This window comes from Lagopus leucura, unplaced genomic scaffold, assembly GCF_019238085.1.
Source record: "Lagopus leucura isolate 7727_CA_CO unplaced genomic scaffold, USGS_WTPT01 Super-Scaffold_100004, whole genome shotgun sequence".
NCBI lineage: Eukaryota > Metazoa > Chordata > Aves > Galliformes > Phasianidae > Lagopus > Lagopus leucura.
In genome coordinates, this window is record NW_024962264.1 from 64,150,577 (window position 1) to 64,167,435 (window position 16,859).

A 16,859-nucleotide genomic window follows, 5' to 3' on the forward strand; every position below is an offset into this window, starting at 1 on the left:
GGAAAAAATACTGATATTGTTGCTGGGGATGATCCAAAATTTGGCAAACTGATGCATCTGTGAATCTCAATGTTGGCATCTCAGTGTCTCTGTTTTATACACAAGCTGTAAGAGAGTCTTATGTAAGAGTAAGTAGGGGCTGCTTACACAATCAAATTTGCCAAAAGTTACTTAGCCAAGAGAACTGTCAAAATCACTATTGAGATGAAGACATCTGTCTGTGAATTAGAACAGCACAGAAGGCAAATGCTGATGTAGTTTTGGAAACAGTGAACATGAGAAGTAGGAGATACAAATGCAAAAGAAATGTGTTATGCACAGTATTGGTAGAAACTACTTAAGACTTTTTTAAAGGAGAAGTCCAAGAGAAAGATTCAGGACTTCCAGATCCACACCTGGAAAAAGGTAAGTCTTTTCTTACATCATAATACAGTGTGCTATAAACAAACAGCACCTGATGAAACGGTATATTGGTAAATTTGAGGGCAGTACTAAATCAGTGGGGTGGGCTAGTAACAAATTTTTCCAGGTAGACCTTCATAATCTTGATGAGAAATCCCAACCTAAAAAGTTCAAGAAGGAGTCCACATTTTTGCCCCTGGGCAAAATGATCCCATGCATCAGGTCAGGATGGGAACAAACTGGCTGAATAGCAGCACAGTGAAAGGAACCCAGGGATTACTGTGGACATCGAGATGAATGGGAGCAAAAAGCATGTTCACATCATGAATAAAGCAAAATGCATACTGGGCTACAACAGGATTTGCAAGGCCAGCAGACTGAGGGAAGTTGTTACAGCCTCTACTAAACACTGGTGAGGTCACACAGCTTAGTGCCCTCAGTTGAGAGATTTCCGAATCAAGAAAGACGCTTAGAGGCTGAAGATTCTCATGGAGGTCTATCAAGGCAACCAGACTGAAGTGCATAGCATATGAGGAGACCTGAGAGAGCTGAGCTGGTTCAGTGCAGAGGATTTTGAGGGCAATCTTAATAGCAGCCTACGCTGTCTTGAAGGATGTTTCCCATCAAAGACAGCAAAACTAAAATTCCAATTGTTCGCAGCAGATTAGGTTGTAGGGATAACAGTTTCAGGCAGCACCTTGGAAAATTCAGATTGCTTGGAATGAAAAACTTTTTCATAAGGATTTTGATGCAACATTAGTGTTAGTTACCCAGGGAGGTGGTAGAAATCTCCATCCTTTGTGCTTTCCAAGACTCAGCCAAAGCTGGCCTTACCTAGTTGGGGTACAACCCAGCCTTGAATAAGATTGAAAAAGAAACACCCTTCCAACTGGTGTTTCTATGATTCCATGAAACAAGTTGATGAACTCTTTTTGGTTAAATGATTAAATATTCAGTATTGTCCAAAAAATATTTAGGACTACATTTCTGTGACTACCACATAGGTTTGCTGAGTTAAAATAATCACTAAAGAACATGTTTCTACCTTATATACACCCAAGATTAGTGTTCGTGTTGCTTTTCTGAGTATCCATTACAGAATATGAGACTCATTATTTAGCTGATTAATCAACACTTACAGTTTAGACTTTAACTGGTCTGGCTTTTTCTATAATGTTATTTCTGGAGACAGCTAGAATTGTGTCATGTAACTGTCATATAGGGTTATTAGTTTCCAAATAATAAACAGAATTCTCAGGGTGGACTGAGAAAGGGAAGAATGTAAATTATTACTGAAGTCTTCCCCCAGTTCTGTGCTTGTTTGTCCTTTAGTTTCATTAAACTGTATTTGCTTTAAAAACTGCATGGAGTTCATAATTACAAAGATGTGTTTAGAACAGTTCCTCAGTGCTTGAAAATTTCAATATATTCAGTAAACTTTATGGTAACTTTGAAGAGCAGGTTAGGACAAGAAGTGAGGAATAATACACTTAATTGAACCTGCAAACACAATACAGGGTGGTTAATTTAGATATGATTTGGGTTTTCTATTTACAAAATAAATTATGATATACGTTTTACATATTTTAAAACAATAGGTCAGGTCCTGGTTATGTTCATATTTCTGTTGCATATTTCTGTTGTTGCTTATTCAGATTTATACCAGTGCTTTAGAATGAAAAAACTGTTCAAGCATTTCTAGCAATGCAGTGCTTTCTAGCATGATACTTGACACTGATTTAGTTTTAAATGTTAAAGAAGTAAATGAATTGTATAGATTCCTGAAATATATACATTGATATCAGTTCATACTTAATTTGTAGCTAGTGCAGATTATAATAGAAAAAACTTAAATTTGTCTTAAGCTCTCTGTTGAGACATATATGATTATTAATAACATAGGAGTCTGGAACAGCACTAGAAATGACAAGAAATTGGATAACAATTTATTTAAAGAGCAGTTTTCTTCCATTTCAAAATAAAATCTTTCTGAAAACTAATTTCGCTTTCTTCAATAATAGCATAAGTACTGATTCAGAAAAGAAAATTCTTACTGTCCATGTTTTCCTTACCTTTGTTGAAAACCCAAGTGAACAGAGCAGTTTATTTAGTTTATTTATGAACAAGGGCACGTTTGTTTCTGCATATGGTCAAAAACAATAATCTCTTATGTATTACAGATTTGTTTGTCCTGATTTCTACTGCTTTTATGACATTTTGTGCTCTTGAGTGTGCATGTCATCAAATCTATGTTTTTTTCAGCAGTCATAGCTGGCATTTTAGTTGAAAGTTTGTTTCCAAGCATTGGGTCATATTTATAAACAAGTTATGAAACAGATATTTGTATATGCAACAAAACTGTATGATATCCTCCTAATTTCAAGTATTTTAAATGAGGATGTGTTTGATTATCTCAACAAATGGTAGCAGTGCTGTGAATTAAAAGTATCCATTTGGTAGGGGTTGATTTCATCACATGCTTATAAAACACTACAAAAAATTTTTGTGATGTTGCTTCCTGTTTGGAGGATTACAAAAGGCTTGACTTTTCCTATAACAAACTCAGTGGATATGCATTTAGCCCTCTGGAGTATTATTTGCATTCCATGCAGAGATCTTCCATAAGCAACTTTGTGAAATTTGCCATCACTGATGAATGTGCAGAGAGCTGTGTGGAGTTTTTTACTCCAAAGCAATACGGCTTTGTTAGCACTATGATGTTTCTGAACTAACAGATCTCCTCTTTCAGTCAGTTAATTAGCTTCGTGTTCACCATCTGCATTTAGCTTTTGTATCACCAGTTTCAGAGATTGGTTGGTGCTAAATTAAAGGCTTCTGCAATGTATTCCATCCATCAGTTGGCATATGCAGGTCTTCTTACATCATCTTCCTTTACAAGGCTCCATTTTGCTTCTGCATTCCCAGTATTGTGAGAGAAAAACCCAGATGGACAGAGAACCTGTAAGAATATTAGACAGTGACAGATTTTTGTTGTTACTTGAAGGACTGGATTAAGATTGAGGAGAAAAAAAAAAAAAAAAAAAAAAAAAAAAAAGCATTATAGCATCATAGAATACTTGAGATTATAAGGGACCTCAAGATGTCTCTGATCCCACCTCTAACTCACGTTAGGGCCAATTTCTAGATCAGATCGTACTGCTCATGTTTATCCAGTCTCATTTCAAAGCCTTCAAGGAAGTATTGCAAAGAGTGGAACAAAGCCCCCAAACTGATATGCTAAATGAGTAGTCAAATTGAAAACTACTGTATTGTACTGACCATGAAGTTTTCTACACGGGATGTATACCCAACCCCAAAAATGAATAAAGAAATGAAGTCGTATATTAGTTAAGGCCTTTATTTTTTATTTTGCTTGCATGTAGTGCCTCAAAAATATTCTGTCTGGTGCTGTAATTAAGCTGTATTATGATAAATGTCTTTGGTTTTGTCTTCAAAGCATCTTTTGTTTGAAGAAGAGGTTTTCTTGCAAATATCAAAAGTAAATTTAAAAGCAAGTTTTCCCACAGGTGTCTGAGGCAGAACTACAAGGTTAGAATCTCCTAAATATTCAGCCTGTTGCAGAGTTCTGCTATGTCACGTATGCTGTACAGTCTAGTGAGCTAACACTGCTGGTGCAGGCACTCCACAGATTAGCACAGTTCTCTGAAAGCTGGCCCTCATCCCACAGCAAAAAAATCCTAGTCTGATGAGCAGATCAAAGAAGCTGGTTTTTTTTCCCCCTATCTGTGGAGTTTTGGTGGATATAAGAATGGCACAAATTCCTGCTCCAACATCCTGTTGCAAGACCCTTTGGAAACCAAATGGGCAGTGGCAGGACAGGCCAGCTGTTTCAGGTATGCAGTGGTCTGAATGGGTGAGGACTGGGATGACACATGAGTGTAGGATTGGTGAGACTGTTCCATACATATCCTGAGCATTAACCATAGGAATGAGGTCATCGATTTGTGATTTAGCTGATGAGTTAGGGGAGGGGATTTAAATTGTTTATTTCTGTATATGTTAATTGGTGCCAAGATAACTCTATTCCTAAGAAGATAAGAAGCTATTGAAGTATTGTTTGGACAACCCTGATGATTAAATCATCAGAGTGCTCCAACTGTTAAACCCTTACACGAGTCAAGAACTGCCAGCTATGGTCTATTATGTCTGAAGGATTATGGTGAAACAGGAGAAAAAGATTTCTTAAGGATGCTTATGCAGTGGAAGACAGCTTCTGTGGTAGCATGATAAATGATAGATGAGTGGACCAAAAATGCTGGTAAAGGTGGCTTTCCACAAAAGTTGAACACCTTGGGAACTAGGCAGCTCAGCAAACTGCTTCTCTAACCATGCAAATCAAACCTCGATAGCTACTGCCTTGGGCTGTCCTATCCCTTTCTGTGCTGAGAGCTGCTTCTCCTGCTGTGTTCCTTCCATCAGAACAGTGAGTCATACGAAGGAAGTTATTTGTCTGAATGCTGACTTAGAAGTATTTGTTATTAACACAGTCAATTCTTCTGTGTTGTTCAGTGTGTAGCCACTGAATCGCTGTACTCATGTAAAGAAGGTGAAACTAAAAATCTGCAATGCAGAAAATGGAATGGATGAAGCGTTTACTATTGCCACGCAGTTTGGGTGAAACTACAATACGTGCAGGGGAAGAAGCCCCAAGGAAGCATGGTCTTTTGTCACTTTGATAGATGACCTTGATTTAGTCATTTACTACTGGCTTGCATACTAGATTTTTCAGTAGTAGAAGTAATTAAAAGTGGGTAAGACAAGAATGCTGGAAGTGTTTCTTACTGATATGTAATTGCAGTCAATATATCTGGGATTTTTCCTTACCTTGGTCTGCATTCTCAGTGAGCTCTGAATTAAACTTGCAAACAAACAAAAAACGCAACAGCGAACAAAACCAAAACCCAACCAATGCAAAACACAATGTCCTTGCAATAGGAATATCTAGACTCAAAATAGAGAGAAAATTTGCAGTTCACTACTAGCAAGTTGAACCTTGGTTATAGTTATCAGTGAGAACATGTAAAAAAGGCCAGTTGAGTTTAGATTCAGTAACAGAGACGTCTGAATCAGTTAATTACATGTAGATTATGTGTGAGCAAGGTGTCTGGTTGATGGAGAGCCTACCAATACACTTGATGGAGACCAGAGAGCTACTCATTAATCATTCATTTGGTCAAATGAGGTGTGTATTAAAGGGTGAGCTGGATAGTTCTCTAGATTTAACTGACTGTAATGAATAGACCTTCAATACATATAGTGGCATTTTACATATCTATTTCATATCGGCTTACCTAGTTTAGGTGCCGTATCCTGCAAATAAAATCATTATTGCAAAAGATAAGTTGAGATTAAAGGCTGCCTTAACTGCTATTGACAGTATTGACAATGTTTATTCTCCTGTATAAATGTGTTTTATAAAATCTTCCAATCAACACTGTAGTTTCTACACAGCAAAATATTCTGCTGCTTACCACTCTGGTACTGAGATCTTACAACTTAGAGGGTGCAGACTGTATGTAAATCTTTTGGCATTGTTGAGTGTCCATAATCATTTCTGTATCCATGGTAACTGCAGGAGAGAAAGTATGGGCGTATAATCCTTATTAAGTAGTACAATATTATGTTTCTCTTGGTAGACAAAGAGATGATAGCTATTCATAAGCATGTCAAATAACCAGCACATATCAAAATTGAACACATGCTAATTACCAGGAAAATAGAAATTGTTTTAGCATGACTTTAATGTGTGATAATAATTCAGGAATAGAGAAACAAAATTTTTGGAGCTTCTTTTCTGAATAAGGTTAGGCAAATTGACTGATATTAAAAGTAATGTTGTAATTAAGTAGGGATTTTTTTTTCTCATTTTATGAACCATTTTAGGTAGCAAAATTCAGCCTATTTTAGAAGATTTTGAACATCATTTAAAAAAACAAAACTAATTGGACACAACTTTTGTTTTATACTATCTGTCTTTCACCCATTGAATCTTGGGAAAGCCTGAAGAAACTGTAAGACCGTTTTCTTATTGTCAAGAAAGAGCAAAAGTTGCACATAGACACAAGCAAAATTAAACGCAAGGCAAATTTCAGCACTGATGTTTGAATAAGATAAACCTACTCCCTCAAGCATTCAGGGTCTATAGAGGTATGTGTATGAGTGGGAAATGGATGTAACTGAAAAACATGGACTTTAAGAACAAAGGCTATTTTGCTGTAAAAGAGAAAGAGAAACCGCCAATTCTGTACACGGGCAAAAATAGTTTCTACAAGTGGAAGTTTTTTCCCCAGTCATCTCTGTGTTTTCAGCTGCAAGCATAGATTCTGATCCCACAGCAATTTTTTTCTCCAACTGCTGGCCCACAGAAATTTGGCATCAGTGGCTTCCCAGCCATGAATGTCATTCATTGAGTAGAAATCTTTTTTTTTTTTTTTTTTTTTTTTTCCTGTTTTTAACTGGGGGAGGGGAGAGTTGGTTTCTTTTTTTTCTTTTTTTTTTTTTTTTTTTTTTTTTTTTCATTTTCTCCAACTATGAGATACTGATTTTGGGGTTCTGATGTCCTTTACAGTGTCAGAAACTGATTACGTTTAGCAGATTCTATTTAAAGAAAAAAGATTGGAAGTCTTCAGGTTGATATTTTCTGACATAATTAGGTGTGTTTTTTCTCTGCTTTTCCATTCAGCTATGGAGGTGGCTGACATGGAGGTGGAAGACAACAGTGCTTATGTATGTGTGTGAGATTATTAAATAACATTTTCATTTTCTATACTTTATCCAACAATTTCACTATGGAATTAAAAAAAAAAAAGTTTATAGGTTTTGAATGTTTTAATCCTCCCTAAGTACTTTATCATAGCTGAGCCCTTATTATGAATAGGTAATAGTTCACTGTAGGAGTGGTAAGGAACAAAATCTTCATTCTGGATCGGAATCTGACAGTGAACATGAGGACTATAATCCATTTTGTTTTCTGAGTGCCTTCAAAGTACTCTTCAAATTCTGTAATTCCAACAAAAGAAAGGTAGGAAAGTACAAGATCTTGCATCAGCAGTGTTCCATTAATTACATATCTGATTTGAAGAATCTGATAAATTCAATAAATGGGAGTAACGGAGCTCTAGAAGAAGGAACACAGATCTGGAAGGTATCTCAGATGTTCAGTTCAAGGCATTATGCATTACTATTGTAAGGGAGAACCAACTAACTTTTTGGTTTTGATACGTCTGCCTAATCGGTACTTAAAAACTTCATGATTTTTCCAAGTTAATGACTTCCAGTGATTCCGTTTCTTTCATCATTTAGAAAGCATTCCCTGTAATATCTGAGCCAAATTATGCAGCCTGCATGTATTGTTCTGTTCCTGGAGACATTCATAACTTGTAATCATAAAACTAGAATGATCTAGTTTGGTGATGTGACTTTTGACAGCAAGTTTTCCTCGAGAGGAAGAGATTAGTCAGATATATTAAATAGTTCTGTTGTGGATGCAGAGTTAGTTGCTTTGTTCTCATTTTAAGTGTTCTCCTGGAAGTACTGCAGTATGTTTCAATATGTGTGTTTAGCTGGTTCAGTAATTGTGATGATTGAAGATATTAATAACAAAACCATAGTGAAGTTTAAGGATAGTAATACCCTTAAGCCATTTTAGCAGTTCTCTGAGCAAGATTAATATTTATGGGATTTTTTTGTTGTTCCTCTAGAAGGTTGCAAGGGCTGGGGACATCACCCATTCTTGATCTGTATAAGTAGACTCAATTCCCTGAAGAATCTCTGGATCTGGAATTCTGTGCCCAGGAGGGTTAAAGCTTGATGTAATTTACTATTTACATTCTCTAACAAACACTCAAGTAACTGATGTAGAAATATCCATAATGTTTCTTAGCAATATTTCTTAGATGACTACGGATCCTGGAACAGAACTAAGCTATGGAAAGCATAGGTATTTTCACTGACATGAATGTAGAATAGAGGAAGGAGTCTTGGAAATAAAGGGCACACCCATATCTGAATGGCCTAACCTGCTCCAGAATTCCCATAATCTATTCAGACAGACATGAATTGTGGATAGTGGACGCTGAATCTAGCTATACTGAAACTTCCAGGGGATTGTGTTTTGCCAGGAGAATAATGATCAATGTGCATACAGTTCAGACTTTCCAGTTTATCCATCTCGTGGTGTTTCTTACCAATTTACCATAAGGGGTGGGGGGCCAGAAAGGAAGGAGAAGCAGCCATTTAATGTGCCAGAGAACTCAAACAACTTTGTTGGTAATCCCCTCCTGGTGGACGATAGAGTATCTGACTTGAACTGTACTCCCACGATGGCCTGGGATTTCCATCTGAAAAACAGCAGGGCTTTTTATTGTATTGTTTTGGTTTTTTGTTGTTTTTTTTTTTTTTTTTCCCTGTGCTGTACCATCTTATTAGATGTCTGTGAAAGTATTTAAGCAACATTCCTCACAATTTCAAAGGAAGACTCTATGCAAGATTTTCCTCATGGTTCATTGTAAACTTTTGAACTTAATTTCCTTTGCTGACCAGCAACAGTAGCATTTCTAACCATGTAGGCATGGCACAAAGCTTTTATTTTTCCTATGGGTATTTTAAAAAGGTGCTAAGGAAAATGATTTTAAATAAATATTTATCATTATTTCTTAATTAGGTCCCTGCTGGAAGCATAATTTTTCATAGGCAATTCGAATAATTGTAGTGAGTATGTGTAAGTATTACATATGTAAGTAGTGTTGCAGAGGACGTATGATTTAACTGTAATAATGAGATTTTTATTTGGGGATTTTTTACTCTGAAGACAGCTAAGAAAAATCTCAGTGCTTCCCAAAACCACTCTTTCCAAAGAAACCACAATGTTACAGAGCCCTTTCATCATCCAGCATACGGTACTGTAGAACACAAAAATATACACTGTACTACTTTAAATTAATTCATATTTGCAGGAGACAGTCTGTGTGAGTATGTGCAATTATGAAATGCAACTTTTTTTTCCTCTTGACTTTTTTAGCTGCCTCACCCTTTTTATTTGAACACATACATATGGTGTGTGAGAGTGAGCAAGCTCTCTGTAAATGTTTGGAAGGAGCATCTGTCAGACAATAAAACTTGCAAGAAAACATGCTTCTCATTTAAAGTGTATTTGCTAGAGCTATTCCAGTGTTGGAATCAGTTCATTTGTATAGCTTAGAGGCATTAATAAGAACAGAGAACTGTAAAGTCACCAGAAAAATCCAAACTGTTAGTAGGAATCCAAGGTATTTTTTAAAAGCATTTCGTCTATTCGGCATCACAGTCTTCTGGTAGGAACCTGAACCAATTGACATAGAGGAAACCTCTGGCAGTCCGTCCAAAAAGATTGCAAGCAAGAAGATGACATGTTTTCTGCAAACCTGGAAAGTCTAAAGATTACAATAATTGTTGGACCAAAGGGACCCTCTTCAGGCATAAATAGCAAGACTCCTACTGTCTTCTCTTGCAGACCAACTCAGCTGCCAGCAAAAGCAGGTGCTCTCCTCTTACCAGTGCTCCAGAGGAAATATTTAGTGAGTATTCACAGCTCTTTTTATCAATTAATGTACTACTAGTGCTTCAGTTCTATTTGCATAGTTTTCTCAAAAGAAAAAAGCATTTAAATGTAAGGTTTTAAGACTGTTAGTTTAAACAATTGCTGGAGTTCAACAGTCTGATGCAATTATCATATTAATTTAAAAACAAAATTTGCACAGCTTTTGACAGCGACTTTTAAAAAAATATTGTTTTTTAACAACTCTGTAGCTTTAACAGTCTGAAGCAATCTCAGTGTATTTTTTATGTACCAGTTCCAAAGAAGTACTTTATATATATTTTAAATGTATTTGATTTTAAATGTTACGCCATAAAATATTCTTTGTTGGACACAAATTTAAAATAAATCATGTCTTTTGGCAAAGTAACCTGCAATTTAATCTTTAGAAGAATAAATATACCACTAATGTTTTCCACAGAAACAGTTGCTACTCTAATTAATTCAAGATGTGTCTCTAATAAGATTTCAAAAGAAAATCAGAAACAGATTTTTTCTCAGAGGTAGAGCTATGAACAAGGTTAGGATATTTTTATTTTCATTAGAAACACTTGTCCTAGGTACAGTTACAGATTTGTAGCATATAGCCTGGAAATATCAAATCTGAAAATATTGGTATGTTTCTAGAAGCATAACAATTTTGGTGCTTGGCATATGAATTTTCTTTTTGTTAAAACTTATGCTTTGTTACATTTTATTAGGTAACTCTTATTCCTTTCAGAGCTCAGAGTGACTAATGTGTCTGCATTTTTTTTTCTCTGCCTGTGGAAGGGAATGGAAAACCTGATGTTTGTCTACTGCTCCTGCAAAGTTATCTGGACGCTGCTTGTAACAATTCTAGGCTATGCCAGCAGCTTGCCTCTGGGTGATGACTCTATTTGCACAGCAGAGGAACTTGCAAAGTACAGTATAATCTTCACAGGGAAATGGAGTCAGACTGCCTTCCCCAAACAGTACCCGCTTTATAGGCCCCCAGCACAGTGGTCATCAATGCTAGGTAAGTGAAAAGTGCACACTTTTAAGATCAGATAAATCTCTTGATCACTGTGATCTTTTTTTTTTCTTTCTTTCTTTTTTCTTTTTTTTTTCCTCTAATAGTAGATTTTAATATAACTAACATGAAAAGAAGGAAAATAGCTGAAGTTATTAAGAATAAATTGCAGAAATTGAAATATTCACAATGCTTTCAAAAATCTACAACTGTTTTCAATTGACTTCTGTTTTCAATTGGCTACAGCTGAAATAAACAGTGATAAGTCAAATGTTTTAGTGTTCACTCATGCTTAAACACAAATTTTTTAAACCTTAGAAATAAAAGAGAGCATCTGAAGAAATATGGACAGTCTAAACCAGACTTTTCTCTCATGCAATGTATTCACTTAAATAGGTGTTACTCATAGTTCTGACTATAGCATGTGGAAAAAAAATGAATACGCCAGCAACGGTGTACGTGATTTTGCTGAAAAGGGTGAGGCATGGGTATTAATGAAAGAAATAGAAGAAGCTGGAGAGAAAATTCAGAGTGTGCATGGAATCTTCTCTGCTCCTGCCATTTCCAGTGGCACAGGACAAACCTCCACTGAATTACAAGTGCATTCAAGACATCCATTAGTAAGTAAATGTACATACTAATCTTTAAAGGTTTTTTGTGTTTTTTTTTTTTAATGTCACCAGCACACAAAGTTAAATATTTGAGTAGGAATATGACAGTGAAAAATGTTATTTAAAAAAAAAAAAGCATGTCAAATTTTGGTGAGCTCTTAAGAGGTTCTGTAAAGCAGAAGTATATAAAAGCCCATTTATTTCGGAAGTTACAGTTCCAATAAGTAGTACTGGAGAATTTCAAAATAAGTAACGCCGTAAGTAATGCTGGGTTGTTTCATTTCATTAGGTTTCATTTGTTGTACGAATTGTGCCAAGTCCCGACTGGTTTGTGGGTATTGACAGCCTAAACCTCTGTGAAGGGGACCACTGGATGGAAGAGATATCAGTAGATCTATATCCGTATGATGCTGGAACCGACAGTGGCTTCACATTTTCCTCCCCAAACTTTGCCACTATTCCACAGGACACAGTTACAGAGGTAGGTGTGCATAAATAAATTAGAACTCCATATCTCTGTATTTTGAGTCCCCCACTTCAAAGCTAACTGTCCTGTAACTACACAAGGCATTCTCTCATGAAATTGTTTTCAGTATTTGAGAGTACTGATGCTCACTCTACCTGGATTTATTAATAGCTTTTGTTCATTTCCTGTATTATTCTAATGTATTGGGTAAATGCAGAAGCATCATGAAAACTGGCTTACATTTATTTATGTAGACTTATCATAGAATCATTGAATGGCTTATGTTGAAGGGGACCTATTCCACCAATATAATAATTCCAAGACGGTTTTTAACAATTCTTAAAAAAATAGGGAAATGAAAATATTCTCCAGAATTTTGTATGACTAAATTTGTATCCAAACAGGAAAAGTCTAAGTAGGAAGTTATACATACTGATGTGGGGAGGAGTTTTCCCTAGAACACGTTGCTGACACCTGAGTCTGTTACATTTGAGGGAAAGGAGCTGGTGGAAAGCAGAACACATCTCTGTTCCTACTGCAGCTTCTCTACTTTCAGTCTTTTTTTGCTCGCTCTTTGCTTTTGTCATTTTTGGGTGGTGGGAAACAGAGCATCTTAATTCAAAAGTTTTGAATAGTTGAAGCACTCTGTCGATATTTTTGTTAAGGTCAGTTCCTCTAGAGCCAAATGCTGTGCTAATGAGCAGTGAGACGAATAACAGAGAAGCTGGAAAACAATCCATCTGGCCTCCTATACACATATGACATCTGCTACAGCATACCTAATGCTATTATTTAATAGTCTTGTATTCTGTCTTGTATTAACATCCATGGTATCTCAACAAACCATTCCAAACATTACCCTGTTTTCAGTACCTCCCATCCCTATCCTCCATCCAAAGGTTGGCACAATTCACTGTGCCCAATTCAGAAGTATTTTGCTCAAACCATTTGGGATTACCAGAAGTAGTTTTGTGAGCTGGAGCTTACAGAATCCTTTTTTTCTTAGTTGCCAAAAGGAATCAACATGATGCATAAACATGATTTTCCAGTTATTTGTTGCTAGAATGATGTGTTTCTTCAAGGTTCCCTTTTTGTTTCACAGATCACTTGTTCCTCTCCAAGTCACCCAGCAAACTCATTTTATTATCCCAAACTCAAAATTTTGCCACCTATTGCTCAAGTAACAATGGTGAAATTAAAGAAAAACCAGTTGGGTTTTCCCATACCTCATCTTAACCAGCCAGCTAAAAGCAATGAAATACTTGACACGTTCTCAGGTAAGTGATTGGCACTGAGATATTCTCAATTCAGTAATTTCTGTTCATTCAAAAAATGTGTGGCACTCTGGTAAGTGATGTGGATGAAATAGGTGATTAGGCAGAGTATTCTCCTATTTGCATTGCAATAGTTTCCACACTCACACACGGGAAATAAAACAAGCCAATTGACATAACAGAGAATCTCTGAAAAAATAAGGCATGGATTTCATGCTTGAGCTACGGTTCAAAGGCTTGAGTTGTACCACAGTGAAGTTTGCTCAAGTCTTAGTATCACCATAGATCAGTGAATTTTATGACAAATACACAATATTGATCAGAATTAAAACTCCACAGATTCTTTGCAACTTATAAGTAAATACTCCTGCTTAAGTTCTTGCATGATGATGCAACAGAAGAAATAGTACATACTGTATGCATCCCTGGACATATTTGTGATAGTACCAGACATCTTGAAAATAAAAATATCACTCTCTCTTTTTTTCTTTCCTTAAAATACTAGCAAATAACCTTGTTTAGGTAGAGTGGCATTGGAACATCTGACTCAAGGTAGTTTGGAGGATAATAAGAAGAAAATTTGTTCAGTGTGAAAGATAGCAGTTGGTGTCTGTGTAGTTATTCCCTTTATACTTTTCTGATAACTTTTTATAAAGTGTAACAGAAATGGTTATGAATAAGGCTAACATCCCAAATGCTATTTGAGAGACAGCTAGGGCTAAATCTCCAATGCATTTCTTACATAAATCATGTTCCAAGAAAAGCTTCTCCAGAATAAGTCTGAAGATTAATGCCTCTAGCTGTGTCCTAAAGACCCCTCATGATTGCTAAAATAAAGTTCATTTCCCACGCAGTTAACAATGCACGATTTATACTTGCGTAAGTGCATTTCTTTATGAAGTTTGAGTAAATGTTTTTCTATTAGTAAACAAGGCAATTTTGAAGTGAGTCTATGAATCTTATGTCTTTCCTGCAACATATGAAAGGAACATTTGTCCCTCTTTAGCATACAAACGTAATACAACTCATGCAAAGCACACTGTTTCAGGAATCATTTTAAATCATGTATCTCCACTTTACAGCATATTAACCAGTAAATCAGTCTATTCAAAAATATATTCCAGAAGCAAGAGGACAGATTTAATTATCAGAGATCAAACCATGTTGCTCATTCCTGTTAGAAGCATGAGAATCGATTATTGTAACAGAAGCAGTGAGTTCCATTGTAAAACCAGAAATTTATACCAGAAGTCACATATTCAGTACAGCATTTAAAGCTGGTCTTGTGCACAGCTATTTTATGCTCAAATGCTGTAATACAAAGATTTGATGCAATTTCCTGTGACCAGCAGTGTTTTTTATTTAGCCTCTTAAGGAATAAACACCTTTTCATTTTATGGTGGATGTTTTCAATGGAAGTTTACATTATGCAAAGTGTATTTGAGTTTCTGATTTCTTTAATTGCAGTAAAACTACATTGAAAACACTTTTAGTATTAAAAAACTTCTAGTTACAGAATAACTTTTATTGGCAAAGGGAACTCTAGGATACATACCAAAAAAGATTTCCTGATTAAAAAATGAAACTTTCTTTGCTTCTGAAGCAAGAGTTAAATGAAGAGGAGTTAACTGGAATCTGATCTAACTACAGGAACAACATATCCCTCCAAAGAAACAGAAATGTACATAAATAAACCAGATAAAAGCTTTAATTCCAGTGTTTTTACTAGGGAATTGAATGACAAATAAATTATAAAATTGACACTGTGTTTTTGAATGCAATTTTTTTTTTAATGTAATCACTTAAAACATAGTCTTTTGGGATAAAAATGCTACATTTTCAATGCAATAAAAAATCTGCTGCACTACTGCTGTGGTACCTCTGACAGTCTCTTGACTGCAGTAAAAATAATAGCAATGTCCTTGAATTTAGGAGCTGAAAACAGACGTTTTTGTTTATAAGACAACATATGGATTTCATTAATATCACATGTATTTTTGTATAAGAAAGGATGCTGCTACTTGATAATCATTCCTTAATGCTTTGCCAACTATGTATTTGCCTTCAGCAGAAAATTTTGCAGTTACCTTTTTATTGTGTATTTTCCAGAAACACCACTGGACTGTGAAGTTTCACAGTGGTCTTCCTGGGGTCTCTGCAGAGGTCCTTGCAGAAAAACAGGGACCAAGATCAGAACTCGTTTTGTAGTTCTTCACCCTGCTAATGATGGAATGCCTTGTCCAAGTCTGGAAGAAGAAGCAGGATGTGAACCAGATAATTGTGTCTGAAATAAAGAAAAGATAATAATTTAGATAATTTAAAAGTAAGATAAGTGTAACTAAACCTAAAACACATGTCATTCAGTCTTCCTTATAATTCAGGTATGCCACACTATTTTGCTGACAAGATATATTAGACTGGTTTTGAACATTGCTGTTTAGTATCAAGACTTTGGGGTGTTACATTCTTAAGGTTTAGTATGACAACAGTACTTCATCATTTACAGATCAGAAAACCCAAATAAATCTCTGTTATACACTCTAAGTTCTTGGAGTACCCTCTAGTGGCAGAAAAGAAGACATTTGGAAAGATTTTGCTTCGGATGTGAAAACCATGCAATCAAAAAATCTTAACTAATAACATCCTTAAATACTGTAATTTGTTGATTTACAACTATTTATACCTAGCAATTAATTTTTTTCTCTAAATTATGTATATTGTAATTTATTGGCTATTTTGTTGTCTTTCTAAACATGTTTTACTTGCCTTTCTTCAGAAACTACTTCTATAAATCAGAGTGACCAGATTTTTGCAGTGTGGCTAAGACAATAACATGATTGAGTAAACTCATCTTGAGACTTATGAATACATGAAAATGTCTTTTTTTTTTTCCCCCCTCAAAAGTGAGAAGAATATCTACCACGAGGACACTCAGCCAACAAAATTACTAGAAAGAAACAGAAGTTTGGATAGCAGTAGAAAAACTCTGAACTTAACTTTAAAAGCTTAACTGAGATTTCAGACCTGATCGATGCTTAGTGTGTGCCCCTAATGAGGCAACTGTCTGAAAAATAGTTGTTAAGACATTAACACTGTTGGCTGTAATAGAAATTATATAATTCTCTCTGTGTATGCAGTAAATGTGTCCATGTTTCTTTAAATGTGTTTGTTGCTGTTTGTGTCATCCTAAACTTTGCAAAGAGAAAACTTAATGAGGTTCTAATATTGTCTAAGGCAGAGGTATACGCATATCTAACAAAACACAGTATGTCAGAAACCGCTCCAGATGGCAAGCTTTAATGCTCATATAAATGTTTATTATAAAATTCAGATGATCCATATCCCATAAAGAATTGTGACAACCAACTAAGAAACGAATTTTGAAATAAGACTGTTCATAGGAGATATTTACAGTCAACTCACAAAACTTTTACAGCACATTGCAGTTCTACAAACACACTGAAGCTAAAGTATTGAATAGGAGACAGTGGGTTGCATAGGTTCATTTTGGAATATTTCA

General features: G+C 35.6%; 1 protein-coding gene across 2 annotated transcripts; it reads left to right on the forward strand.

Moving 5' to 3' along the window:
• Positions 1-290: 290 nt before the first annotated feature.
• Positions 291-16,500, forward strand: SPON2 (spondin 2). Of its 2 annotated transcripts, XM_042872175.1 has the most exons (7): positions 291-405; positions 9,914-9,977; positions 10,769-10,994; positions 11,385-11,608; positions 11,889-12,080; positions 13,168-13,342; positions 15,449-16,500. In XM_042872175.1, the coding sequence occupies exons 3-7, from the start codon at positions 10,772-10,774 to the stop codon at positions 15,625-15,627; spliced, it is 993 nt and encodes a 330-aa protein (XP_042728109.1). In that variant the 5' UTR covers positions 291-405; positions 9,914-9,977; positions 10,769-10,771; the 3' UTR covers positions 15,628-16,500. The 2 variants fall into 2 exon arrangements, with proteins under 2 accessions (XP_042728109.1, XP_042728108.1); XM_042872174.1 differs by lacking the exon at positions 291-405 and having other exon boundaries at positions 9,545-9,977.
• Positions 16,501-16,859: the final 359 nt, after the last annotated feature.

Excerpts from the sequence above, each read along its gene's own strand:
- SPON2 (XM_042872174.1), top strand. The coding sequence starts at position 9,810 with ATGTTTTCTGCAAACCTGGAAAGTCTAAAGATTACAATAATTGTTGGA. Across the intron at positions 10,995-11,384 it reads ACAGTGGTCATCAATGCTAG|GTGTTACTCATAGTTCTGAC; the intron begins GTAAGTGAAAAG and ends TCACTTAAATAG. Across the intron at positions 12,081-13,167 it reads CACAGGACACAGTTACAGAG|ATCACTTGTTCCTCTCCAAG; the intron begins GTAGGTGTGCAT and ends TTTGTTTCACAG.